At 52.8% G+C, this 26443-nt stretch overlaps 1 protein-coding gene across 1 annotated transcript in view; it reads right to left on the bottom strand.

The window, feature by feature from the left end:
* Positions 1-10691, bottom strand: part of B4GALT5 (beta-1,4-galactosyltransferase 5) — a 32203-nt gene extending 21512 nt beyond the window's left edge. Inside the window, exon 1 of the mRNA XM_071446668.1 lies at positions 10430-10691. Within this exon, the coding sequence (XP_071302769.1) occupies positions 10430-10556 (127 nt within the window). The 5' untranslated portion in view covers positions 10557-10691. The remainder of the gene's footprint in view (positions 1-10429) is intronic.
* Between the last annotated feature and the right edge of the window lie 15752 nt (positions 10692-26443).

The following is a 26443-nucleotide window of genomic DNA, read 5'->3' as shown; positions in this document are numbered from 1 at the left end:
TGCACTGGGGCCAGGACAAGGGGAGCAGAGGCCCCTGTGAGCTCCAACACTGCTGACAGCCACTGCAGGGAGATGTGGGGCTCCCTGTGTGAGCAATAGGGAGGCTGGTCTCCAATGCAGAGCCACACAAGCTCACAAGAGTCACAGCTGCTGTTCTAGAAGGTGGAAGCCTGACTGCCAAACAGCAGAGTATCTCACTTAGCTGTCAGCACAAAGCTTTATGTGTCTGGAAACATGGTTTCAACCTGAAAGCTAGAAAAGGAAGCCTTTTCCCCTAAATGCTCCATGGTGGTCAATGACTAACAACATTCTCACACTCCTACCTCCCCATCACCTCAAACTTCTCCAATCTGGTTCTGCATTTGGTCACTGCTGCTGTCAAACCTGCCTGCTGAACCTTGGGCTTCTTCGAGAGCACAGCACGGCACCCAGGCACAGGCCTGAGGCATATTCCCACTCATAGCTGGTCTCCAGGCTGGCATTTCCAAGGGCTTTGATCCATTCCAAATAAGGCAATCAGCTTAGCCCTTGATTAAATACATAGCATAATCCACCTAAATCTTGTTAGCCGAGAAGCAAGTTGCTCGTCTCACCAGTTGTGGGTGGCAGTGCGTGTCACCGCGGGGCAAGTGGGGCTGTGGCACTGTGCAGGTGGCCCTCGGGGCACGTCCTGGCCAGGCAGCAGCACTGGGGCAGCTGCTGACCACAGCAAGGCTGCTCCAGCCAGCCCCTGTGCACTCCCATTCGTGGGGTCCTCCTGCAAAGCTTCCCCTGCAGCATGCAAAAAGCACCCACAGAAGGCACCTGCAGCCTCCCAGCTGGCAGGTACAGGGAGGGTGCCCCCAGGGCACCGGGCACCCAACAGCCAGCAAAACCCTCAAAAAAAACCAAAAGCAGGAAAAGAGAATTCACTGATCCTGAGCAGGGAGCCAGGCTGCAGCAGGGAAGGAGGATGTGCTGCAGCTTTGGGGGAATTTCACACCACAGCAGTTTTTCCTTCCTTGGGAGGAATGAATCAGTAGCCCAGGCCTGTAGAGCCTCGGCAGAACAGGACGGTGCTGAGGGGGAAGCACGCCACAAGGGCCAGACAGGGGCCTGGGCAGGTGAGATGCAGGTGTGCAGGCAGGACATCAGCCCCACGCCCACCCCTCCACTGCTCTGGGCAGTCCCTGCAGCTGGGAAAGCAGGGAAAGGCAGCAGCTCCTGCTGCCCCCAGACCCTCTGCACTGCCCAGAGCACCCCCACTGCAGGTGCACACACGTTTGCACCGTCCCCAACAGCGGGACACAGGGAGGGCGAGTACCCCAGCACCACTGCCACCCAAAGCCGTACTGGAACAGGGGAGATCTGCTCCCCAGACACAGTGCAGGTGTTACTGAAGTCGTTAGCAGACAAATTCCCTGGCAAGTGCTATTGCTCCCTGTTTCCCTCCTGGTTTTGGACCCATACTCTGCATGCAGGTGACCCTCTGGGGGCTGGTCACAGCCTGCAGGCAGGAGCCCTGCAGATCTCTCTTCCATGCTGCATTAGCAGCTCCAGCACTTCCTGCAGCAGCCAGGCACGTTTAACAGCTACTGGAAAGATTTTAAGCTAATTTAACCCATTAAACTAGTTAACACATTATATGGCTTCTGTCATCCCAATTACCCTAAAAAGCCCAGGTATTGATCTTGAGACGAGTGCAGGGAGGAGGAAAAAAAATATTTAAAAATTAGTAAGAAGGGGAAAAAAAGGGAAAAAAAAAGTCTTGGGCACAATCCCAAAACACAGTTGCAGGCAGATCAGGAAAATCTTCACAGGATTTCAAACAACAACAACAAAAGAAAGCAGCCAACAGAGGCAATATCTGCTCCCACCAAACACCAGCCAGGGAGGCTGAGCAGAGCTCCGCTCGCCAGTCACCAGCTGGTGTAACAGGAATCAGGTTTGTGGCATGGGGATCCTCCCCCCAAGCCGGGCAAGGGAACAGGCTGCCCGCAGAGGAGCTGCGATGATAAATGACAGCAGTTGAGCACTGCAGGGGCATTTCACCGCTTCAGAGGTTGCTGCTATAACAATCTTCTCTGACTCAGCAGCTGAAAGGGACGCCGGGAAGGAAGCACCATAAAAAAAAAAGTCATGCATTATTAATATGGACTCTGGCAGCAAGACATGAGTTGGAAAAACACCGAGGGAGAAAAAAAAATGACTGCAGAATAGGAGTGAGCTGCATGTGTGGAAGCATTTCACATTCCTGCGGGAGTGGGGGCCACCCCGCGCCCCTGCAGGGTCCCCGGCTCCAAGGGAAGCCCGTGTTAGCTGACAGGAACTCAACATGCACGGTGCTCTCCCTGGAGCCAGGCTGCTGCAGCCCTGTGCAGAACCTGGCCATGGCCTGCACTCATTTCCAGCCACAGCAGCTCCTGGCTTTCCTGCCGAGGCACACGGCTGTTCCAGCAGCTGATTTTATTCACCTGTGCTCTGTGCATCGCCTGCTGACTCCCCAGGGCTTCCCCCCGTGCATCCCAGCCCTGCCTGGCCAGAGCAGCCGTGCCAGGAGTGCCCAGGGCTCCGAGGCACAGCCTGCAGCCTCTGCCAGCCCTGCTGGCACAGGGGCCACGGAGGCAGGCACTGAAATGCCTCCTTTTCCTGTCAGGTAGCAAGGGAAAAAAATATCTGTTTGCACTTGACTACCTGGTGCACTGCAGTGTTTGCTTTCCTCTCCTATTCCAGCTGCTTTGTACAGTTTTTTTGGAGGCAATTTATAAACATTGGCATTCACGTAGCCACCTTCTCCACTTCCCACCCGAAATCCTTGCTCCCCACCTGCTGCTTTGGGGACTCACCATCAATCCAGAGTGTGCACTCCTGTGTCACAGGCAGCCCACGGCCCTCTCCAGCCTGTGCTGCCAGTGCAGGGAGCCCCAAGCCCCACTCAGGAGCCTCTTGGCAGGCTCTGAGCACAGCTCAGCCCAGCCCAGCCCGGGCCCCAGGCTCTCCAAAGCAAGGGAGGTGGCTAACACAGCACCAGGCTCCAAGAGTCTCCTTGGATAATTTGTATGGCAATAGCATTCAATAAAGCCAATCAATTATTTTGCCATAAAATTCTCCAGACGCACAAACAAGCGCTGGTGGAACTGCTTACAGCCCAGCCCAGCCCACAGCAGTGCAGAGGGTGCTCTGCCTGTGTTTCCTTCCTTCCATCATGTGTGCAGTGGTATCCTCCACACAGAAACAGCTCCCAACATTCACCTGGCAGGTTAGAAAGGCACGGGGAGGGAACAGCTTCATAGGAGCTGTCCCACACACAGCCCAACCATCACAGGGGCACGGGCCTGCCCATTGGGGCAGGAGAGGGGCAGGGGCTCCCACCGAGCAAGGGAGACTGAGGCACAGACCACAGGAAAAACCCACAGTCGTATTTGCACTCACATCCCCCGGGAGCAGCCCCTTCCCTGCCGCAGGAGCTGGGGGCAGGCGCGCACACCCAGCCGGGTCCCCCGTGCTGAGGAGGCTGCCCAGCTCCCCAGCAGCACCTCCAGAGGGGCCCCAGGGTGACAGCCCTGCCAGGGCAAGGGCTCCAGAGAGCTTTGTGCCAGCCCACGGATGCCACGTACAGCTGCAGGCTTACAAAGGCAGAACCTGTTGGTTTTGCACCTCAAACAAAAACCTAGGAAAATGACCTTTAGGAAGTGACACACAACGTCACCACACGCTTCCAGCTAAAGCCCCAGCAAGCAAGCACTGAGCCATCACCTCCCCTGCACAGCCAGGAGGGAGACAGGAGCTCAAACCCAGCTTTTCACACCCCTGCAGGCACATTTGTGTGCCTTGAGAAAGCAAAGTGTCCGATAAGGGGCACTGAAGCTTGTGGCTTTATCAAAAACACCCATAGGCACCATAAAGCACCATGGATCCCCCAAAACCACCTCCCCCCAGGTCCCTCCTTCACTTTAGCAAGACCAGCAAGCAGCAGGAAATTCCTTTCACAATGAAAAAAGGACCCCGTGGCCCTGCCCATCACACTCCACACCATATGCAGTGTCCCACAAGGACACCTCCCACCAGGACGAGGGCTACACGTGCCATCCACTGTCACCCCTGGGACCTTTCCAAGCAGCAGATGAGGATGGCCCAGGGCTCTTCTCCTGCCGGGCACTGACATCACCCTCAGCTTTCCAATCCACCTTTCCTTTCAAAATAAGAGCAGCTCCAGGGTAATGCTGAAAGCCCTGGTGGTTTTAATGTTATCTATTCCACATTCCCTAAAAAACCACACCCACCAACATCTCTCAAAAATTTCTGATTTGAGCTTATCTTGCATTTCAACAGCACAGTCCATTATACATTTTCTCCTCTATCTCTCCAAACAGGACTAATCCCCATGGTATTTAGAGCTAGTGCTAGAAAAGCTTCAAACACACATTAACCACCCTAAAGCATCCGTGTTCAAAATGCTGCCAGCCAAAACCACAGCCAGAAGATTCTGAATGCAATGGAGAAGAAAAAGCCTGTATGGAAATAAACTTTACTAAAATAACCCAGCAAAGGTTTTGTCAAAGTAAATACACACATTGTATTGTGACAATGATGTTTTAAAAATAAAGCTGTTGAGGGAAGGCTTTTCTTGCTCTGTCCAGCTGCAGATCAGCTCCTCTTGCAGAGCCCTCCCAGTGCAAGGGCACATCTGCCATGCCACCACCACTGCTGCCACCCCTGTGAGGCTCCCCGGAAATTTCAGTTAAGATTAAGTATTTAAGGACTCCATGTGCTTGGATATTTAAATCCACCAATTGTAACAGCATTCAAATGGGATCAAGTGCAAACACAGAGCTCCCCACACCGCTCAGCTCCGCTCCTGCACTGGTCCCCAGGGGGGTTCCTCGTACCCTGCAGAGCAGATGCTGCCTGAGTTAATGCAATTATTGAGTCCACCTGGAAGAGGGGCAGAGGATCAGCCCAGGAAATAAAGCTGCAGTGCCAGAGCCCTTATCTCCACCAGAACCAGCACCACCTGAGGCAGCTGAGTGCCTGCTGAAGCCCTGGCCTTCCATGGCCTCCCAAACCCATGAAGACCATTGTCTCCTGGGCTGACAGCATGGGTGGTTTTGCTTTAAGGTCTGCTCTGCTACAGATTACTGAGGTTTTGAAGCACTCAATTCACTGGAATGAACCAGTACCTGGAAGCTTCTGTGTCTGCCAAGCAGCTTCCACAAGCCAGGCTTCCAGAGATACACGGATGAAACATGAACTCTACACATAATCTGCAGTTGCAACACCCAGAGAGCCACCAGCAAAATAACCCAAACCAGATGTGCCTGACAAACAGCACAGGTGCTTACAGGCAAGGAAAACCCAGTAATTCATCTGCCCTCACAGTAATTTGTTAGCCTTGAGCAAGAGGTGGTCTCCAACCGACATTGCACCACCAGCATCCTGGACACACTGGCACAGGAGCAGCTGGGTGGAACAGGGCTGTTCCCCATCCCAGCCCTGCTTTGTAGGAGCCTCTGTGCTGGAAGAACGTGGTGCTGCCAAAGGAATGTTTCCCACAGCTGCCACCAGTCTCCTTCTGCTCAGAGCACAGGAGATCCCAAGCTCAAGTTCTTGTATCAAGAAGCACTTGAGCATTTCTTACTACCCCCAGTCACTGTCAGACCCAAGGGCTGCAATATTCTCTGTGGGACTGGCTGTGGAACCAGGCTGCTCCCTCCTCAGGTTGTGAAATGCTGCTTGGCAGATCTTTGGGCAGAGGAGGGTGAGGGAGGGCAGGGCTGCTGTGTTCCACAGTAAGATACCACACTCCTCATGTGCCCGGGGAAGACCTGGAGATGGAAGCCAGGGCTATAACAGCACAAACCTCATTTCATTATTCCAAGCTGCACCTTCCCCTTCTGTCCTTGCTCAGACAGACCCAGCATGCTGCCAGCAAACCCAGAAGGACACCTGCACCCAGCCCCTGCCCGGCCAAGCTGAGGCCATCGCGGCTGAGCAGGGTCCTGGGCTGGGCACCAGCCCCAGTGAGGGCTGCCCCTGGCCCGGGGCTCTGCCCTGCCACCCCCTTCCTTCTGCCCAGGCTCCCGCAGCAGAGCTCAGAGGCAAAGCAGCAGCAACCTCTCCCCCACACAGCTGCCCCAGCCCAGCAGCTCCACTCCCCACCGTGCCATGCCCCTGCCTTGGCCACCGCTCTTCCTCTGCCCCTCACCACCACAGGCAGCTCAACCAGAGTGTCTCCAGCTGGCACAAGCTGGCAGTAGCAAAATCTTTTGCCATTTTCGTCCCCAGAACTCCTCTGTGCTAAGATCTGCCAGGCTGATGCATTAAACGACCAAGGTGGATCAGCCACCTTTGGTGATACAACATTGTTCCAAAAGTGACAAACGAGCTGTCCCCACAGCCCTGCTCTGCTGGTCACCCACACCCACCAGATCAGCGTTTCAAAGCATTCCTGCCTATCAAAATCAAGTTCTTGCACCACAAATGTAATTCAGGGCTTGTGGTGCTATTTCATGCCCTGTATGACCAGTTGGGAGCAATTTCTGATAAGTTTGGAGGAAGTAAAGGCAGACTGAATTACAGCTCTCTCTCAAAGGTAACAATCCTTCACCCAGTAATTTAAATTCTCTACATTATTTTCCTGCATCAGATCCAACCAAGTATGACTTCTGGGGAAATCAAAATTAAAAAAAATAAAATTAAATAGAGGCTCCAACAGCCATTGAGACAGAGGAAAAGCGAAGAGCTGCTACCTGAGCATCAGGGAAGGTCCCTGCCAGCCCTCCCAGCCGTGCAGCCACCACCCTCCACACCAGGACCAAGTCCAAGGTCAGAGGTTGCAGCTAGAGGTATCAAGATTAAATGATTTTCAGCTTGAAAAAGCATTATTGCTTTCAGTTACAGGAGGAAATCCGCCTAGTTTCCTAGGCCCTGTTCAAAGAGAACAAAACCAGACACTTGTGGAAAAGCTGTATGAGCCACCACCATGTGAAAACAGGGCACGCAGGGACGACCCCACACGCCAGGGATGAATTCAGAAGCAGAGGATAGGATGAAACAGAAACAGCTTCTCCAGGTGTCCCACCTCCAGGTCAGCACACTCTTTGTGCCCACATCATCCTTGCTCCGACCCTGGGGTCTGGGCATGGACAGAGTGGCTCTGGCGAGCCCATTTCTCCACATCCTGTCTGGGGAAGGCAACAGGCATAGAGGGCAGCTGTCCCGGGGGGGAGAGCCTCAGTGCCAAGAACAGGCCCTACAAAATAACGTGTCGAGGCCTCCATAACAGGACAAAACTGTCTGCCCAGTGCCAAGCTCTGTTTTTCCCAAGATGAGGCCAGTGTGAGTTCTTGCAGTGAAGGCCCAACCTGCCCTGCTGGTCCCAGGCCCTCTGAGCACAAGCAACCTCCCCACCCGCACGGGCATCCCACGTACCTGCTGCCCGAGCAGGGCCCGTGGGACACGAGGGCAGCTCCTGGAGCCTCCAGCCACCCCAGCCCCGCCATGCCCTGGCTGCAGAACAATTGACCTCATCCTGCACACCATGGGCACGATGAGACAGACCCACACAGCCACCGGGAGCAGCTGGAGGTCAGGGAGAGCCTGCTGTGCCTGTGCCATGGCTGGGTCCCTGGCACTTCACCCGCCAAGGTGGGAGCCCAGGGATGGAGCTGCCAGGGTGGTGTTTGGGGAGGACACACAGGAATTGGATGTGAGAGCTGGGAAGGAGGTGGCACTGGCTGTTTACATTGGATCGCTCTGCGCAAACTTGAGGCCACAAGAACGTTTCAGATCCCCAGGAGGAAACCCTGGTGAAGAACAGAAATGAGGAGCTACCTTGGGCATCACGTACGTCCAGGCACAGCACAAACATAAGGCCCAAAAGCCCTGGACTGCCTGCAGGAGCCAAGCATGGCTATTTGCTGACAGTAAACAGAAATTTCTTCCTGCATTTCCATTTGAAGCAGATTGCTGGGTTACCTGGGCTGTGAGGAGCCAAACACCACGGTCAATCAGGTAGCAGGCCAGCACTGGGCAGGCAACTCAGAACCCAGGCTGGGGTCCCCTTCCCCATCTGCAAAGGGCACCAGGAGCAGTTATCCAGCTTTTCCAGCCGACAAGCATGCCAGCTCCACACCAATGCGCTGAGACAGCACCCAGAAGTGCAACTGTCCCAGTTTTCTCCTGGCACTGGCGCACAACTGCTTGAACACAACACGCCTCGGCAGTGCTGGTGAAATTTACCCCCACGGACGCGGGGCCTGGGGACAGGCTCCCACCCATGGTGACAGCACACCCTGCCACAGGGCCATGGTTCCAGGGCAGGCTGGCTCCAGCCCTGCCACCACCAGCTGCTGACCCACGAGCACAGACCCTTCCCAGCAGCCTGTGGCACCAGGCAGACAAAAGCCCTTCCAGGCTCCAGCTGGTTCAAGCTCACTTGCAGCTTCAGGTCCCATGTATTTGGATTTTTTTCTTTTCAATTGAGGTACAATCAAGGAATTGATTAATCACTGGATTAATCACTTCCCTGCCCGTGGTTTAGCCAATGAACTGCGAGTCCTTCTTCGGCCACTTCCCCAGCATTCCCTACAAGGGATGGTCTCAGGACAGAGGTTTCCCCAGCCCTTCAGTGGCCACAGAAGGGCAGCCCAGTCCCGCTCCATGCACTGAGGCAGGAGCAGGCAGGACAAATGCCCCAGAACTCTCTGCTGACAGCATCTCTCCATCACCTGCATGTGGTTGATTTATTCAAATCCCCAGCTCAGTTCATCTCCTATCACACTCGCTCTTCTCTCAAGCTTCTACTCACCCCTGCAGCCTGAAAACAAACTCCCTCCAAGTGCTGAGAGGATTAGCCCAGCCATCCCAGGAATACCGGGCTGGGCTTTCATGAGGAAACATTTTTGGCTAAAAGAGGAAGGAAATTAAAAAAAAGGAAGCAGATCTTCTGTCACCTGATGAGAAGATGACTCAGAGCATCACTGACATCCATGGGTGGGTAGGGACAGGGACCACTAACACTTCCTTGCCTCCTCTTTGAGCATCACAGATAGGAAGAACATTGGGTAGGACGTGACCACATTATCTGAGGTCCACACAGAGAAAATCCTCTTGGCACAGAACTAGCCTTAAATGTATTTATACCCCATTCCACCTCTAAGACTGGTGACCACACAGAAGTAACATGAAATTAATCAGAATACTCAAAAAGAAGGAAAAAAAGCCATCCTTACAAGAGAAATTTCCTTCTTAAAGCGCAATTCTAGCTGGGCCTGGGAACACAGCCACGCCGTTCCCTGTGCCTGCCCCACAAAAGATGCCCTGGACACAGAGCCACTGGCCCACAGCAGCACGTGAGTGGACAGGACAAGCCAGGCTGTGCCCACAGAGGGAGCAGGAGGTGGCTGTGCCTCCCGGAGCCTGGGGGCCAGCAGAGCCCCGGGCCACCACGGCAAGGCTCAGCACACACAGCCCCACTTGGGATGTGCCCAGGACAGAGCAGAGCCTCATACACCAGCCAACCCCTACTCAGCCCTGGGAAAGGCTCCCAAAGCCCAGAGGCAGCCACGGGACATCATTTGTAAATAAAAACCCACAGAAGTCACCTTGAAAGCACACAGAGATCTCCTTGGGATGTCCAAGATAGGAATGGCATGAGCTATACCAATGACATTTCAAGGAGAAACTCCCTATTTCTTTGGAAAGGGCCGTTTCTATAGAAATAAATTGTTGCCAAAGTTTGGTTGAAGGCCAAACCACGAGCCTTGGCTCCTTGGAGGAACGAGATACACCGTATGAAGTGAACAGATGCTTTCCGGGCACAAGCCTTCCCGTATCTCAGAGGAGATAGACCGACAGCCCCACCAGCACCGGGTGCGGGCCATATTGACACACGGCTTCTCCAGTTCCCCGCGAAGCTATGACACGGAACACAGGGACGAGTACGCTCTCCTTCTAAAATACACACTTCTCATCTTCCCACTTGACAATCAGAGTAGGGTTTCCGCGAGGGAGCACGTTCGGATCACAAGCACTTGGACAACGCTGCACTACTCCAAAACAAACTCCGGGGCGGGCAGCAGCGGGCTCGCTGCCCCCCGCCCGCCGCTGGCACAGGCGCCGCTCGGCCCCGGCGGCGCGGGGAAGGCGCGGGGAGCGCGGCCGGCGCCTCCCGCCGCCCCGGGGACCCGCAGCCCGGCCCGAGGGGCGCCGGGCACGCCGGGGGCAGCGCCGCCTCCTCCTCCGGCCGCGGCGGGAGATGAGCACGCGCTGGGCAGCCCCGGGCACCGCGGAGCCGCAGCCGGGGGCGCCGGGCCCGGGCCGCCCCTCGCCGGGGATGCCGCGGCCCCCGGGCCGGCCGGGCGCGGATTACTCAGCGTTTCCAGCGGCAGCCGGTGCGCCCGTGCCCCTGCCCGTGTCCCCCCGCCCCGGGCCCCGGCCCGCCGCTTACCGATGCCCGGCGCCACATACACGAAGTAGAGGAAGGAGGAGGAGAGCGAGAAGAGGAAGAGCGCGGCCAGCAGCGAGCGCCGGGGCAGCAGCCGCCAGGCGCCGCGGGGGCCGCGGGGCCACCGCATGGCCGATGCGGCGCCGCCGCCGCCCTGCTGCCGCTCCGCCGCCGCCGCCGCCGCTCACATGCGCCGAGGCCCGGCGGGAGGCGCCGCGCCGGGGCCGCTCCGAGCCGCCGCCCGCGCCCAGCGCCGCCGCATGAATGTGCCGCGGCGGGGCGGGCCGGGGCGGGGCGGGCAGCGGGGCGGGCCGGCTGAGCCCCCGCCGCACCGACCATCCCGGCATGCGCCGCCCCGCGCAGCGCCGGCGGTCCCGGGGAGCCGGCAGCGACCTCAGCGCGCCCGGCCGCGGTCCTGGGGTGCCACTGATGCTCCTGGGATAGCCAGCATCAGCCCCAGGACGTTAGGTACGGGCTCTGGGGCCCAGACAATGGCCCTGAGACAGACCGCGATGGCCCAGGACACCCAGCAGTGGTCAAGGGACACCCAACGACGGCCCCGAGACACTCAGAAGTGGCCGAGGGCAGCCGGCCGTGGCCCCAGCGAAGCCATCCAGGACACCCAGCCACGGCCCTGGGACATTCATCCGTGGCTCAGGGCACCCAGCCATGGTCCGGGACACCCGGCCATGCACCTGGGACACACAGCCCCAGGAGAGCAAGGGCTCAGCCCCTGCCCCACCGAGCAGCAGGGTCTGTTCGAGCCTGTGCTGGACATTGTGGGGGAAGACGCAGCCGGAGGGATGTGATGGACACCAATGCATAGAAGGGAACAGGGGTGAAGTCATCACAGTCAGTGCAATAATCAGCACAACCAGCAACCAGCACCCCAGTCAGTTACAGAGTAATTAAGTAGTTTTGCACACATTTGTGGGCAGCTCCCCTGATGTGTGTAGGAGGAGTTGGAAGCAGATTTGGAGATGCTTGAAAATGAAAATATGAGAGACCAGAAACACCTTCTTTATCGAGGGAGCTGGAAGTAGCTGCAGAGCAGATGGAGCCCAGCCCAGCCCAGAGAGGACTGGGTTTTGCCTCGTTTATGATTGGAGACTTTGCTCGGGGGAGGCTGGAAGGAGAGACAATTCTTATTTCACCAAAAGATAGTGCTGAGAAAACCAAGCCAAGACTCCAGGCAGGAAGCAAGGCTGTGGGCCAGACATGACCAGCTGCCACTGGGAGGGCAGCAAAGGCAGCAGCACTCCCAGGAATGATGGGCTGTGGGGTAGGAGATGGGGACGGGCCATCTGCCAGGACATGCCCTGTATGTCCCTCTGGACACGTGTCCCAGGGACAAGGCTCTCCCAGGCAGGAGTGAGGCATTGCTCAACCCAAACTCTGACCCCAGAACACGGCGACGGCAGGGCTGTGGGCTGGGCAGTGCCTTGCACCAGCCCTGTGTCAGCCTGGTGCCACACACCGGGATAAAGGACTCTCCAGGTATGGCTGTGTGACACAGCAACCCCTGGAAGGACCAGCCCCCCTTCCAGCCTGGATGCAGTAAGGGCACATAGAGAAAACTGTTCCCACGTTCAACAAATGGGACACAAGCAAGCTTCTCTTAGATACAGAGTCTCAGTGGAGCAAGGGAATAAAAATAAAGTTAAAAAAAAGAGGAGAGTTTAGCAGAAAAATAGAAATCTCTCATTAAAAGGTAAGGCGTTCATTTCCTTCATGTGCCAAGTCATGGAAGGATGCTGAGGAGGAAAACAGGGATTTCCCTGGAGAGGCTGCATGAGCTGCATTAATTTCAGGAATGAGGAAACTGGTACTTGTTCTTGTTTTCCAGGATTGCTACTCTATCACCCCCTTCATTGAAATAAATTAAATCCTGAGCCCTATTAACTTCTGATAGTCCACAGTACTGCAGCAGAACTGCATGGCCAAGCGGCAGCTGGATTTGCTGTTCACAAAATAGCGTTTAGCCAGCTCCTAAAAGGATGCCTTGGGCAGGGAAATGCAAGAAGATTTCTTGGTTGGTTTATGATTTGTTTGATGCAGACATGGTCAAAGGTGAGACATCGTCGCAACCAATAATCTAACCTTTAGAACATATTTAATTAGCAATGACATTGCTGGAGGAGCCACCCAGAAACTGGCTCCCAGGCCTGGGCTGCCGCAATGGGGACTGTCACACACAAGTGAAGTCAGAGAAGCCTTGGAGCCACACTGGGACATGCCTGTCCCTCTCTGACTCACCTCCCATCTCCCTCTCTCCCCAGGCCTCCAGTCAACCCACTTCACTTTGACCCTTTTATTTTGTTTAGTCTGTTCCCCTCTCGTCCCTCCCTGCCCCTCCATTGCATCCCAGCTCAGGGGTTTGGAGCATCAGTCAAAGCCATCCTCCCACTCGTCCTTTCCAATAAAAACCCGACACTGAACAGGACGAGAGGTTTCAAAGTCTCAGGTCATTCCACAGGCCCGGTCAGGGCTCGGGGCGGGAGCGCTGCCAAGTGGGGCTGTCACAGGAGTGCGTGGGTCGCTCATGCTGGGGAGCCCCGGCTCTGCCCCAGCTCCAGCCTGCGCAGGCACTGCCGCCCTCCCAGCTGTGGGAGCAGCAAAGCCGCGCTTTGTGCGGAGTTTAATGGGCCCACGGTGCCTCAGACACTTTCAGGCCGGTTTGTGTGAGCAGCTTTGCCGATGGCCTCAAGGGGAAGGCAAGGTCTATTAGTGCCTGGCCATGAGCAGGATTGGAGGGACAGGTCCTGCCAGTGCACCTTCCCTCCCCAGAAGATGCAACTGCACCCTTGGAGCACGTATCCACATAAAAGACATTTTGTATCTGGAGGGAGCGCAGTTTTGATGGCTCGGGGTGCCCCAGGGCTGGCAGTGCCCCAAGGGAGGGCACAGACGCTGCTGCCCCAGCAGTGTGGGGAGGTTGGAGCTGCCCTTTGCCTCAGCAGGGCCTCAGCCGCTGCAGTGCTGCATGTGAGGGGCAGCTGCCACCGCCCGCCCCGATGAGCGCTGGCCATGGCACGGCTGGGCTGAGTCTGGCACATCAGATCCCGCACCCAGCCACGGGAGAGGGAGGCTGGGGCTGCCTGGCACCCTGCACGGAGCAAACCCACCTGCCCAGGAGCTGCCCCGAGGTCCTCACCCTCAGCTGGGCAATGCCACATGCTGCCAAGGGCCTCTGGAGACACCGAGCTGGGGAGCACTGCCTGGCAGGGTCAGCAGCAAAGCCCTACCAGAGCTGACCCCAGGGGAGGTAAAAGGACTGCTGTGGAGCACAGAACACTCAGGTCTGGAGTTTGAAACCATCACTAAAGGGATGCTCCAATTCAGCTGCACTTCTCTCATTGTCACTTTCCACAGATACTTGATGTGGACTAGATAATCTGGGCAGATATCTTTGTTCTGCCATTTCAGGGAAGGACAGGCCATAGCAAGGATGTCATCACCCTAGCCAGCATTTTGCAGCCTTTTTCATGGACTTTGGCACTTCTGGCACCTTCAGCCCCAATGGCAGAGACTTTCCAGAATAGACTTCATGCTATGATTAAGAAAACGCCTCCACTTATAAAGGTGAGGACAGTCAGCATTGCACCGTGTCAGCCCTCCAGATGCCCAGCTTGCTTCAGCTCTTCCCTGGAGTTTCTGCTGCCAGATGGTTGTGAGGGAAGTGGGAACCTGAGCTGTGTCTCTCAGAGACAGGCAGAAACTTGGGGTGCACTGGACGCTGACCAGCTCTTGGCCTTGCAGAAGCCATGTGGTCCCTCTGAATTTTGCTAAATGTCTCTTTGCAGCACGGGGCTTGCTCCAGCTCCATTTAAAGACAGCACAGTGTCATCCCAGGCTCTGAGCAGGAGCAGGACACAGAGGACGCATGCACAGTAGGAATGTAAATATTTTTTACATGTACACCCACAGCCCCAGCGTATGCAATAAATACTCAGCATGTGCTATGCGCCAGAGCAGAGACGTAATTATTGATGCAGCAGGTTTTCAGAAAGACACAACAGGGTGTGTACTTAATTTGGCAATAAGAGCATACCTAAGTGGCCCTGGCATTTTCGGCTGGGTATCAGACCACGGCCACCCACGGATGCAGCTATTTAATCTCACATCAGTGTACCGGCAGCGGCAGAGAGAAACCCAAAAGCAAGTACTTGTTTGTTAAGATGGAAAAACTCCACTGGATGCTGCAAGGTGCTCCTTGCACACAGGAGTGCTCTAGACCAGTTCTCAGATTATGCCACCCACCACACTTTCTAACAAGGCTATTAGGGCTCTGATCTTAGTAGCACCTGTACGTGTGCCTAACCATAGGGATGACTCATTCTGCCAGAGTCAACAAATGTCTCACCGCTCCCAAAAGGAGGCAATATCCACAGAAACGATTTTGCAGAGCTCCACATTCACTTGGAAGGTAACTCTCATCAGAGAAATAGGCAAAAATTTTTATCTTCTTATGGCACATTGCAGAGATCCAAATGATTTTGTTGCATCAGCCCACCTCTGAAGGTTGATCATCTGACCCAGTCAAAGTGGGCTTGTGCAAAGACTCATAAAATGCCTTTGAGATCTAAATATTCAGTCAAGGGAATACAGCAGGCTGTACTTCCCAAAACTCCCCAAGGAAGGAAATTTCAGCTGACGAGATAAAATTATTGTGTAATTCAGCACTAGTAATTTATCCAGATTTAAAAATACTGTTTCAAAAATCCCTGTCAAAAGGCTATGGCAATAGCTGGGGTAAACTACTGCCAAACAGCCCAAACTGTCTAAGAGTCAGAAAATCAACAGACTATTTCCAGTACACCTGGAGGTCAAGAGGAGAATGTCAGAAAGCTCTCCACTGGGGCCAGCCTTGTTTGTGCATCCGATGGAAGAATGCTGCTCTTCCCTGGTCTGTGAAGGATTGCAAGGACATCAGGCAAAACCAGATGAAAAGGCAATGCAGGCAGAGGTGAAACCCTGCCAGGGGACAGGGATGGAAAAACATCTGCATTATTCAGGAACACAGCTGGATTTCAAAACTAGCAGCAGAAGCAAGAAAGTGAAGGATAAAAATTCTGCCTTTCTTGAAGCCACCTGACTTCACAACTTCACACATTCATGTATAAATGCAACTGCCTTCCAGAAATCCGGGGACAAGGACACCAGGAACAAAAGAAGATTTCAGAGGAAATTGCTTTCTATTAACTCATAATTACATAATGCAAAATTAACTCACAAAGGCCAATAGCTTAATTGGATTCCCAAGAGGGGAAAACAGTTGTATGGTGAATAAGAACCTTCCACAGTCACATTAAGTATGATGGTTCAAATGCAGAATATAAATTCAACTGTGAAGCAAAAAAAAAAATGCTCGTTTCCTTCAAAAGCTATTACAGATGGGGTTTTAACCATTTCTGCTCAATTGCTGACCAGTGGCTCAGGTGACCATACAAAATGGCTCTCTTCTGGATCCCTCCTTGCACTTTCAGCCACACAAAAAATCATGATTAATCCCATGAATATATTTGGGTATGTTGCTGGAATAAAGTATGAAGCCTTCCCGCCACCTTAATCTTCTTCTTAACTTGGATTTTGATTAACTGGAATAAATATTTAATTAGAAAGGCGAAGAGATGAACCTCTTGACCACCCAGGCGCTGCCTCTGTAGTCATTGCCCTTTGATGTACAAGGAAAGGGCTTGTAGGACTTCCTTAAAACATGTGCAGCCTTTCATTTCTCTTAAAATTGTAGCAAGGTCAGGCTCTGGTTTTGGATTTATCACTCGGAAGCTGTGCAGTGAACATGGCACAGAGTGACTTCTGCTCATCTTCGTCAGATGAGGGAGGGAGGCTCGCCTTGCCCCGCACAGCCAACAGGAGCTGCAGCATTTGTTATCCAGGTGTCCGTGTCACGCCCATGACAAGCTGGGGCTGGGGAGCTGTGCCTGCTTGCCCCAGAGCTGCTCCTGCAGCCCTCCCTGGGCAGTGACAGCCACGAGGAGCCGGCTGCAGGGTCAGGGGCTGCTGGCCACGGCTCTGGGCGTTTTCCTCCTGTCAGGGGCTCCTGGCCACAGCTCTGGGTGTTTTCCTCCTGTCAGGGGCTCCTGGCCATGGCTCTGGGCATTTCCCTCCCGGCAGAGCAGTGCTGTGGAGCTGACACCAGCAGGGTAACATCCAACACGGCGAGTTGGGCTGCAGGCAGGCACCCCTTTCCCCGCTCCCTGCAGTCTGACAGAGCACTCGGGTACCTGCTGAAAAGTCACCGACCTCTGCAGGGGTCAGGCATGTGCTGAATCAAGGCTTGGGAAGCAGCTGAGCCTGTGAGAGATCTGCTGGAGCCAGCACCGCCCTTTGGGATTCCCTCTCCTCTGGGCTTAATTACCGCCTGCTTTTGGCACTAGCACCCTTTGTGCCATGTGCTCTTACTTTTCCCTGAAGGAGCATTTGCACCTTTACTATATTTATTTTATTCTGAGGAAATCCTAATGATTTCCTGTCATACTTGATTCTGATCCTGTTTGCTGTGGGACTCCTGCTATCCTCTATAAATATCTGACTCTCAAATCTTTACAGAAGTGAGCATGACTGTGAGCAGGAAAGGTGAAGTCAAGCTAAAGAGACCTTCACCAGCTCTAAAAACAGCTGCTGCTCTTGCTGCTGCAGCTGATTTATTCCTCATCTAGAGAACAACAGTTCAGAGCTCAGAATAGTTGTCTTTAATTATTTATTTGGCTGTGCTGGAGACTGGTGAGGTGCTGTATAATGTTTATTGCATGGAAGTGTTGCTCTGAGGGAGGTTTAATTGCTTTAAACGTGGATGGTGATGAGAACGCCTTGGAAAAGCTATTTGCATACATTTTCTCAAATGCCAAATGTGTAACTTCCTCCACACTCAGGCAGTTGGAGGCTGCTTCTCTGCGTTACCCGGCTTTGCTGGGTGCCTCTGCAAAATTAACAACCAGAAATTCCCCAGCACGGAGCAGAAAGGGAAACTCAGGGTTTGAATGTGGCATCATGTGTAACAGCCAAACCAGCAGGACTCTGAATCCGGGGATGCAAACTCTACACACAGAGTGCCCCTGGCCCTCGGGGCTGACAGCACGAGCACCGCCTGCTCCCAGTCACTGGCTTGACTTGCTGACCAAAGGAAAGGAAATCAGTGGTTTCAGCAATACAAGGCCAGCGAGCTGCCACCAAGGGCAGGGCACACACCTGCGCTGCGCTGCACCCACACCACCACTCACACCTGTGATCTCAGCACTGATTCTGGAAAATGCTCACCAGAAATATCGCCCCAGTGATCTTCACACAAGGCCATGCATGAATCTCTTGTCCTTCTTTCTCCAGAATTCAAGTGCAAAGTGTCTCTCAAGCGGCCTCACAGGTTACCCGGCTTCAGTCACAACAATCTGATCTACACAGATCTTTGCTCCATGGAATATCTCACTCTGCAGGGCAGTTCACTTTCCTAATTACTTAATGCTGTCAAGTATCAGCTGTTGACATAAGCGGGACCCTGCCTATAGGAGTGAAATAGGTATCGATTTAATGCCCTCACTGCAAGGGATCATAAGGCGTTCTGGAAACAACCTATTTCACAACTGAGCTATCCCTGAAGAGGAGTTTGCTGCCTGCCTGCCTTTGCCCAGATACCTGCTCTTTTTCAGCGGAGAAGTTGCACTTGGAGAGAAGAGAGATTCCCAGCAGCCAGGGGCGTGCAGGCTGGCCAGCAGTGCTGTACAGCAGCCCCGGCCGTGCTGCCACACAGCAAAGTCAGGAGGAACAGTGTTTTTCTGTCTGCTGCATAGTCCATGTGCTGCAAGACCAACGCCTTCTGGAAGCATCAGGTTTACCATGGAGGAGCTGTGCAGCTGTGTGTGTGTGATGGGTCAGCACCTTTCGAGTGTGGTGGATTTGCTGAGCCTGTACAAACCATCTACCCAGGAAAGCACCAAGAAAGGCACCAGCCCTGGCACACAGGACAGCAGCACTTCTGCTCCCCCACAGGGAAAGACAGCAGCTGTGTCAAGGTGGGCTTGAAAGAGGCAGAACATTTCCCAAGGGGCACCACGGATCCAGTGCGACAGGGTTGTTTGTGCCATCGGAACAGGAACAGGAGCTGCAGTCCACAATCAGGCTGACCCTGCTCTGGTATTTCCTCTGGGAATCTCAGAATCTCCACCCAAGCCCACAGCAGGGTCTGCAGCTGACAATGCAGAATAACCCTGAGATAAGGGGCAGGGCAGAAAAGGCAGAGCATCACCAGCCAGTACAGCAATGGTGGGAAGCTGTGGCGAAGCAGAATAGGATCACCTAAACCGGAATTTGTCCAGGACACCAGGGCTCATACTTGCTTCTTACAAACAACCTGAGTGACCACATAACTGCAGCCTGAAATATTCCAATTGAAAGTCAGGCTGAGTTTTGTAGGAGCAGAAGTGGAAGTGATAGATTTTTGATGTCTCGCTGTCACCCAATTAAAGCAGTGCAACTCCATGGAATTTAAGTGTCAGCCACACATCCTGAAATACAAGCTGTGGGGCTCATTACAGGGTTTCACAGAGGATAATAGTGGCCTGTGATACAGAGGTGGCCAGCAAAGGTCACCTCATGGTCTGCTGGCCCTGACTGCTGTGTCCCCAAACAGTCACCACCCCATGATTCAGCAGGGTGAGGGTGCTCCCTGCATGACCAGCTGGTTTCAGCCAGGTTTGCAGAGTTTCTCTTCTTATGCAACCTCCATTTGTTATTCACAATGGCCGACTGAGGCGAGCAGCCGAGTTTGCTAAGAACGGTGCCTAGTTACAACAACAAACCAGGCTTGGCCTTGCCATCAGCATATTTTTCTCAGACAAACCAAGAAAAATACTTTTTTACAGTGCACAGTTCATTGTACACAACCTGGATTTAGGCTGTTTAGTTTGTAGGGGTATTTTAAACTAAACAAACACCTTTTTGTTAATGTTTTTCCCTGCTGCTGCAGATTTCTGGATTTAGGATAGCATGGATTGCTTTGAGCCATCACTGCTTTGCTGGGACTGAGGGATGTGATATTATATATCCCAGTTGAAACTCTGAGACTATTCAACCCTTTTTCAGACCTGAAATTATTGGAGTATCAGCAGAAGACCCCTTGGAGAGCAGGGGGAGCTGCTGGTTACAGCTCATCTCCCCCCAGAGCCAGGAACAGCCATGGGCAGCAGCACTGCAGGAATGGCAATGCACCCTCTTCAGCCTGTGTACCACGGCTGCATGCCTGTGGCAGTGAGAAGGAGCAGCTGCATCTATCCAAAGAGTCATCTATCAAAAGCCCTTGGCTTTTGGTGCTTTCTCACCAGGCTCTCCTCCTCCAGTGCTGCCAGACTGGCTCTGGCTGGGGACGAGTGGAGTTTCTTCAGTGGCACTGGTCAGGTGCTGTGGTTTGTAGTTTGGACAAAACCAGCCCTGGTAACACCCCAGTGCTTCACCCACTGTCCAGCAGGGCTGGCACAGCATCAAGGCCTCTTATTTTCCACACTCTGCCCTCACAGTGAGTAGCCTGGGGAGGTGAGAGACTGGTGGGGGGACACACAACTGACCCTGAGTGACCAAAAGGATATTCCACACCACTGGACATTGTTCTCAGCAATAAAAGCTCAGGGACAGGATGAGGAAAGAGAGATGTTCAAGGTTATGGTGTTTGTCTTCCCAAGTAACATTTATGAGCTTCCCTAGGAACGGCCCAACACTTGCCTGCTGATGCAAAGTGGTGACTGAATTCCTTACTTGCTCTCTTGCTTGTACAGCTCTGCTTCACTTACTGAACTGCTGCTGCCCCAACACATTCCTGCTTTCTCACTTTTGTCCTTCTGATCTTCTCCCCCATTTGACTGGAGGGGAGTGAACACCTGCCTGGGTATTTACCAGCCCACCACAGCTAGATAGCTTTCCTTCCATTGTCTTATCTTTCTTTCACAATGTATCTCCTTTTCCCTATGAGATAGTTATCGCTTGTGTGGCATTAAATCTTTGTTATTGTTGCTCTTCCACTTTACCTCTCTAAAATCTGCATTTGTCCCCTTTCGATGCTTCAGGATGCAGGAGCCATGTTCTCTATCCAGGGTAAGACAGGCCACAGGGCCCGGGAGGGGGGAGATGTAGCTCTGTGTCCTGCATGTTGTGTGTCAAAAGTGATTTGTGAAGTAGGTGTGAACAGGAGCTGTGTTTTATCAACAAAGCAATTGCTGTCCTGATGAGGGATTGCAGAGATAACAGAAGCAGAGAACATTCTTTTACTTCTTACACTTCAGAGATGCCCATAAGGACCACCAGCAGCAGCCTCTGACAGGAAGGAGATGTGTGAGAGTGTGGTGTACCAGGCTGAGCAGAATTTTCAGGTGATTATTTTTCTCTCTGCTTTGACTTTGCTGGGTACTGAACAGAATACTTCTATAATTTCAGCTGTGAAGCTTCTCTCTCCTAGCAGAGGCACCATGGACAAGGTAATGGAGTCTCCCAAAAAGTCTGGGTTGTCCTGCTTGTATTCCCAACAATCTGCTAAAGGCATGGGCAGAGGTGTCTGGCTAGCTGCAGCAAGGGCTCCTGAGCAGAGCGGGCTGGAGGCCAGCAAGACCAGCTGGAAATACGTGTGCACACTGGCACACACTTGGGAGTGCCACCCCCTGCGCCTCCCTGTGCCCCTGCCAGGCAGTCCCATTACTGGCAAAGGGCAGAGAAGACAGACATCCTTCCTGGAAGGGTCCTGCCTTTCCTCCTGTGAGGGCTGGCAGTTCTGGAGGCAGCTTGAGAGCAAGATGCTCATGTGAGCGAGAGGTGACAAGTCCTGGGAGTGCCCAGCAGCTCCAGGCTACTGCCATGAGCGAGAAATGCAGTTGTTTGTACAGTTGCTCTCTTTTCCAATTGCCATTTGTTTGTAGACATGTCACAGCAGATGCACCTCACCAGTACAACAGATACTTGGACTCATTTGCAGCTGGCACCAGTAAATGTAATCCAGCTAACCAAACACTCTGTTTATCAGAGCTGTCATAAAGATTTGTTAATTCCTATTGACAGAAGGCCTTTTAGGATAGTCTGTAATAAGGAAAGAGGAAGAACTTTTAATTTATAGACGAAAAAGAATGTAATCCAGAGAATACTGAACCCTGCCCTTAACAAACAGGTGTTCAGCATTGAAACAAACCCCGGGCAGAGGGCAGGCAGTGAGGAGGTGAGCTGTACAGGAAGGAAGGCAGGGCCCAGGCAAGGCCAAGGTTTCTGCAGATGGCACTGAGGTTTCACTCCTGGGTGACAAATGGCTCCTGTCTGGGCAGCAGCTGCTGCCTGCCCACCGAGGGCAAACATGGGCACGACACTCAGGGCTCCCTGCAGCACATGGGCCCGTGCCCAAGGGATCTGTGGCAACCAGGTCTCGAACAGAAAAGGAGGTGGCTGTGTTCACAGACCAGTGGGGACTGGCTGCCAGAGGAAGCTGCAGATACTAGAAGCTTCCATGATTTTTATTTACTGAGGAGCAGCTGGAGAGGCTTTTGGGAGCCAGGTTTACCCTGTCTTTGCCTCCTGAGATGCCTCCTTACAGCCTCTACTGGCTTTGGGTATGGGAAAGGGGGACATTTGGTTGTTTAAATTCTAATTTTGGCCTAGCCATAATTGATTGTTCCATTCTTCATTATTTTAATTTTTTTCTTAATTTAGAAATGATACTCTCTATTGCTCTTGTCCTCTTTCCCTGTCATTCTCCTACACAAACACACACATGCAATGTGCCATCAAATTCTGGGATGGATACACATGCACCAAATACATAAATACACTCCAGAAACCACACCTGGGGCAGGGTGGATGAGGTTCAAACTTGCAATGCTGGTTTGAAATGAAGCATTGAGCAGACCTTTGAAAAAGAAAGTGGATTGACTTGAGGAAGACATTCAGGAAGAAATGGAAAAGGATGGTACTTAGTCATCACTGCCTTCTCACATCTCATGTCGTGAGCATGCAGAAGCCCTTGGCCACTGCTGGGAAGAAGACTCAGGGCCTGCAGGACTCCCTGGCCTTGCAGTGTGTCTGTGTCCCTGGGACTGGGGGAGACAGGAGCACGGAGCTGCCCTGTGCTGGGCTCAGCCTGGCTGCCTGCCTGCCTGCCTGCAGGGTGCAGAACGGGCAGGTAAGTAAGGGGTGTCAGTGAGAGCCATCGCTCACTTTGCCTGCAAACAAACAGAAACCTCTTTACTGGGAGATCGGGGTAAAGAAGGGGGAGCAGGTTTCCCCAGTGCGTTTGGGTTTCAAGATAAAGCCTTGGTCAGAAAGCAGGTGGAAGGGACCCTGTGAGACGCTCCCCAGCTCACCCGTTGACTTGCTGTCTGTTCTGGGCCCGTTTCTCCAGCCTCTCTGTGCCTCAGTTTAGGCATTTGTAAAACAGCAACAGCCTCCTGCCGAAGCCTGTCACTAAACATAGCCCATTTGTGCTGGGAGAGTCACGTCGTGAGACAGAAGGCCCATCACACACTGCTGGGAGAGGGGACTCGATGAGTCACAGCACCAGCTCTGAAATTCATGGAATGCCTGAGTTCACAGTCAAAAAAATTCAGTGTTTAAAACAGAAAACAAGGGAGGAAAATTCCTCTCTGTCCTGTCTCTGGGGTAGCCCCTCCTGGCCATACCTGTCAGTGTGTGAACCATGCAGCCAGCAGGGCCTGCCTGCTGGTAAACCAGCGAGCTCTGTGCATGGGGCCAGTCCTGTGGCTGCCTGCCTGGCAGAGCAGTTCTTGCTGTGTGGCAGGGCACAGGCCAGCATGAACAAACCTCTGCTGCCAAAAATGAAGACGAGAGGCTGGGGTCAGGAGAGCTGCATTTCCCTGAAAGGCAGTCAGGGCTGGAGAAGCTGGCACCACTCCTCAGCGAAGTGCTCTCCACCCCATGCCCACCCAAGGCAATACAGCCAGCCTGTGCATTGAGCCACTCAGCCAGCAGTGCCAGCAGGTGACGTGGCAGTGTCCTTGGGGACACTCCCTCCAGTGCCCTTTGGGTCCCTGCTTCCAAGGGCTGATCCCCTTTGCATTTCAGGTGAATCACAACCTTTGGTGCCTGGCTACAGCAGCACATCTTGCTAAGCACTGGCTGCAGCCACGCAATGTGATTCCCATTGTCACTGCTTCCTCCTGGATAAACTCCAGATTGAGCATGTCAAAACCAGACTAAACACGCAATGAAAACAAACCAAGCATCCAATAGTTTCAAACAACAGATAACAAAGCAACAGGAGAGAGATTATCTGTTGAGAACTAGTGCATGGAATTTGCCTGCCTATGTATTTATTTATGTTTATACATGCAAGTCTGTGTACATGTATGCACCCAGGCATATGCCTACTGCACATAGCTAGAGAACAAGAGAATAAAATGTACATGCTAGGGCACTTGAAGAAATGGAAAAACAGCTCTGTACAGTGAAGGGTCAAAAAGTGTTTTCAGCATTTCTTAGTCAGCTTAAGAGAATCTCTCACATCTATCCCAAAGCAATAAAGCAAACCACACGCTGATGCTTTCCCTGCCTCCTTAGTGGCAGCTGAACCTTCACCTGTGTAATAAAGAAATGTCCTCAGTTTAATAACAAAGATCATTCATCTGCCCTGTGAAAGTACCGCCAGTTCTCTCTCTTTCAGTCTCGGACTGAGAGAGGGGAGTGAGAGGAGATGATCCATTTGTGCAGAGGTTGTTCTCAGGCCAGTGCAGCTCTCCAGCACCCACATCCCAACCTGCCAAGATCTTCAGCAGCTGTGACGGGGCCAGTCCTGGGTGATGCTGAAGCCCCCAAAAGGCAGGTGTTTTGTAAGCCCTGTTGGTACTGTGGTGCCATAGCCACAGGCATCCCCTCCTCACATGCAGCCCACAGATATAGCCATTTTAAGGCCACTGCTGATCTTGGTGTTCTCAGTATTGCTGATTTTGTCTTTGAAAACTGGCTCATTTTGGATTTTGGCCTATACTATATTCCATGCCAGAATCAGGATCTGGCTTCAGGTAAGTTTAGAGCTGAATCCCTCTCCACAACCCAGGAAATATTTTATCTTTACTATGAATCCAAGCTTGGAAGGGAACTGATGTATTTAAACACTTGTAGGATAGTTCTACAGTAAATCTGGTTGAAGCACTTCCACCTTCCCTGCATCTGGCAGCCTCCTCCCACTGCAGAAGAAGTTCAGCACTGCTCCAGAGAGAATTGACTCAAGGGTGACTTCAACGTGCCTGAGATCACCATGTTTGTAGATAATCTAAGAGGCAAACCCACGTGTCTTCAAGGCCAAAGACTGTCATAAGAGCTAAACCAACTCCCTAGAGGAAATCTGGCATGCCCTTGGCCTTTAGAGCCAACAGAGTCCACTCCTGAGCGAGAACAAAGTCCTGGGCTGTAAATTAGCACCTTCCCCAACATTTCCAGCACAAGGTTACAGCTGGTCACTAACACATCTGTGCCTGCCCTCCATGCTCTACACAGCTATCTATTTAGGCTGCTCTGCATAATTTAAGAATTAAAACTAAACACTATGTTACCTACAGCCACATCATCTTAGATGAGCTTAAACAACTGTGAAATTCCTGTGATCTATTAAAAGCAACATTCAGTGCATGCATTAATCAACAGATGCTCAGTAGCTGTGCATCAGAAAACCACAAGTGAGAAGCAGCCTGAACAGCCTCCTGCTGAAATGATTACTTTCCTTGTCACCAAGTCCTTGAAGCACCAAGCGCGTTGTGATGCTGGAGCCATGCTTGCCTTGGTTACCTCAGTGGCAGTAACTCGGACTGGCCCCTTCTCGCTGGAAACAACAGGTCAAACAAGCAGTGGTATTTCCTGCTGATGAGTCAGAGATGAGACATGAAAATCACCATCTCTTGGCACAGAACACTTGAGACGTTATAATTTGGTATCACCTGTGATTACTTCAGCCAGAGTGTGCTGTGCTGAGCGTGTGTGCAGCACTGCAGCTCAGTGGCAAGGAGACAGTTGAGAGCAGCTCGCCGGCTGCTACGTGCTGCTTGCTGCAATTTCCTGTTCTCACACAGGAGCCTGAGCCTGCAGCCCCTGTTGCCTCCAACTGTTCTGATGCTCCCCCCCTGATGCTCCCTGGGACCCTTGTTCTCCATCTCCCTTTTTCCCTTTTCCTGTTGTTTTTTCCCTTCCGATCCTGGCCTTTGTGAGGTTCATTCCTGGGTTTGTGTTTATATTGCCAGGCCTCTGCTTTCCTGGCTAAATCTTCTTCCCTTCCACATCCCTTCCTGAATCCTTCCCATGGATCCCAAACCCCATCTGTGGTTTCCTTTTGGCCATGGCCAGCAGGCACAGTGAGGACAAGGTCAGTCACCTCCTGAAGACTTAAATCTGTACTCATCCCTTTTCTGCACCAGTCCCTCATGATTAAAAACACATGACAGCAAAAAGGCCAGTAAAACAAAACAAGTGTGGAGCTTTCTGATCACACCAGTTGAAAGATTCAAGGAACAAAAACAACCCAAAAAATGAGGCTGAGGCCAAGGCCAAAACCAAAAAAAAACCCAAACAAAACAAAAGCAAAGAAATAGCGAAGAAAAAGCAAACCAGTACCATTTCTGGCCTTCTTTCTTAGGCCAGATGACCTACTCATTATGCCAAACACAACTCATGTGACTAGGAAAGAGAGTTTTAAGATTTTCCTTGTTCTGCACCAGCCTGGTACAGAACTGAGCATTGCTCTGGTGACAAGGGCAGGACCCTTTGCCACTCGAGAAGATCACACAGGACTCCAGCCATGCCCTTTTCCCTGACCAGCTGACTTTTCCACCACTGTCTGACTGGATTTGAAACCACCAGGAATGGACACAGCCACTCCTGCCTCAGATCAATGTGGGCACAGCTGTAAGGGAAGAGGAGCAGGTGCCTGCCATGGCACCAGCTATGAAGTGCAAATATGGGGCTTCCAGCTGCACAACAGAAAGAGTTCTTTGCCCTGAGAGCAGTGCAGCACGAGGACAGGTCTCCCAGAGC

Source organism: Agelaius tricolor, unplaced genomic scaffold (assembly GCF_023055355.1).
Source record: "Agelaius tricolor isolate 1412-34295 unplaced genomic scaffold, bAgeTri1.0.p SCAF_23, whole genome shotgun sequence".
In the NCBI taxonomy this organism is placed as follows: domain Eukaryota; kingdom Metazoa; phylum Chordata; class Aves; order Passeriformes; family Icteridae; genus Agelaius; species Agelaius tricolor.
The sequence above is the reverse complement of the archived record's forward strand: the minus strand, read 5'-3'. Positions and strand labels throughout refer to the sequence as shown.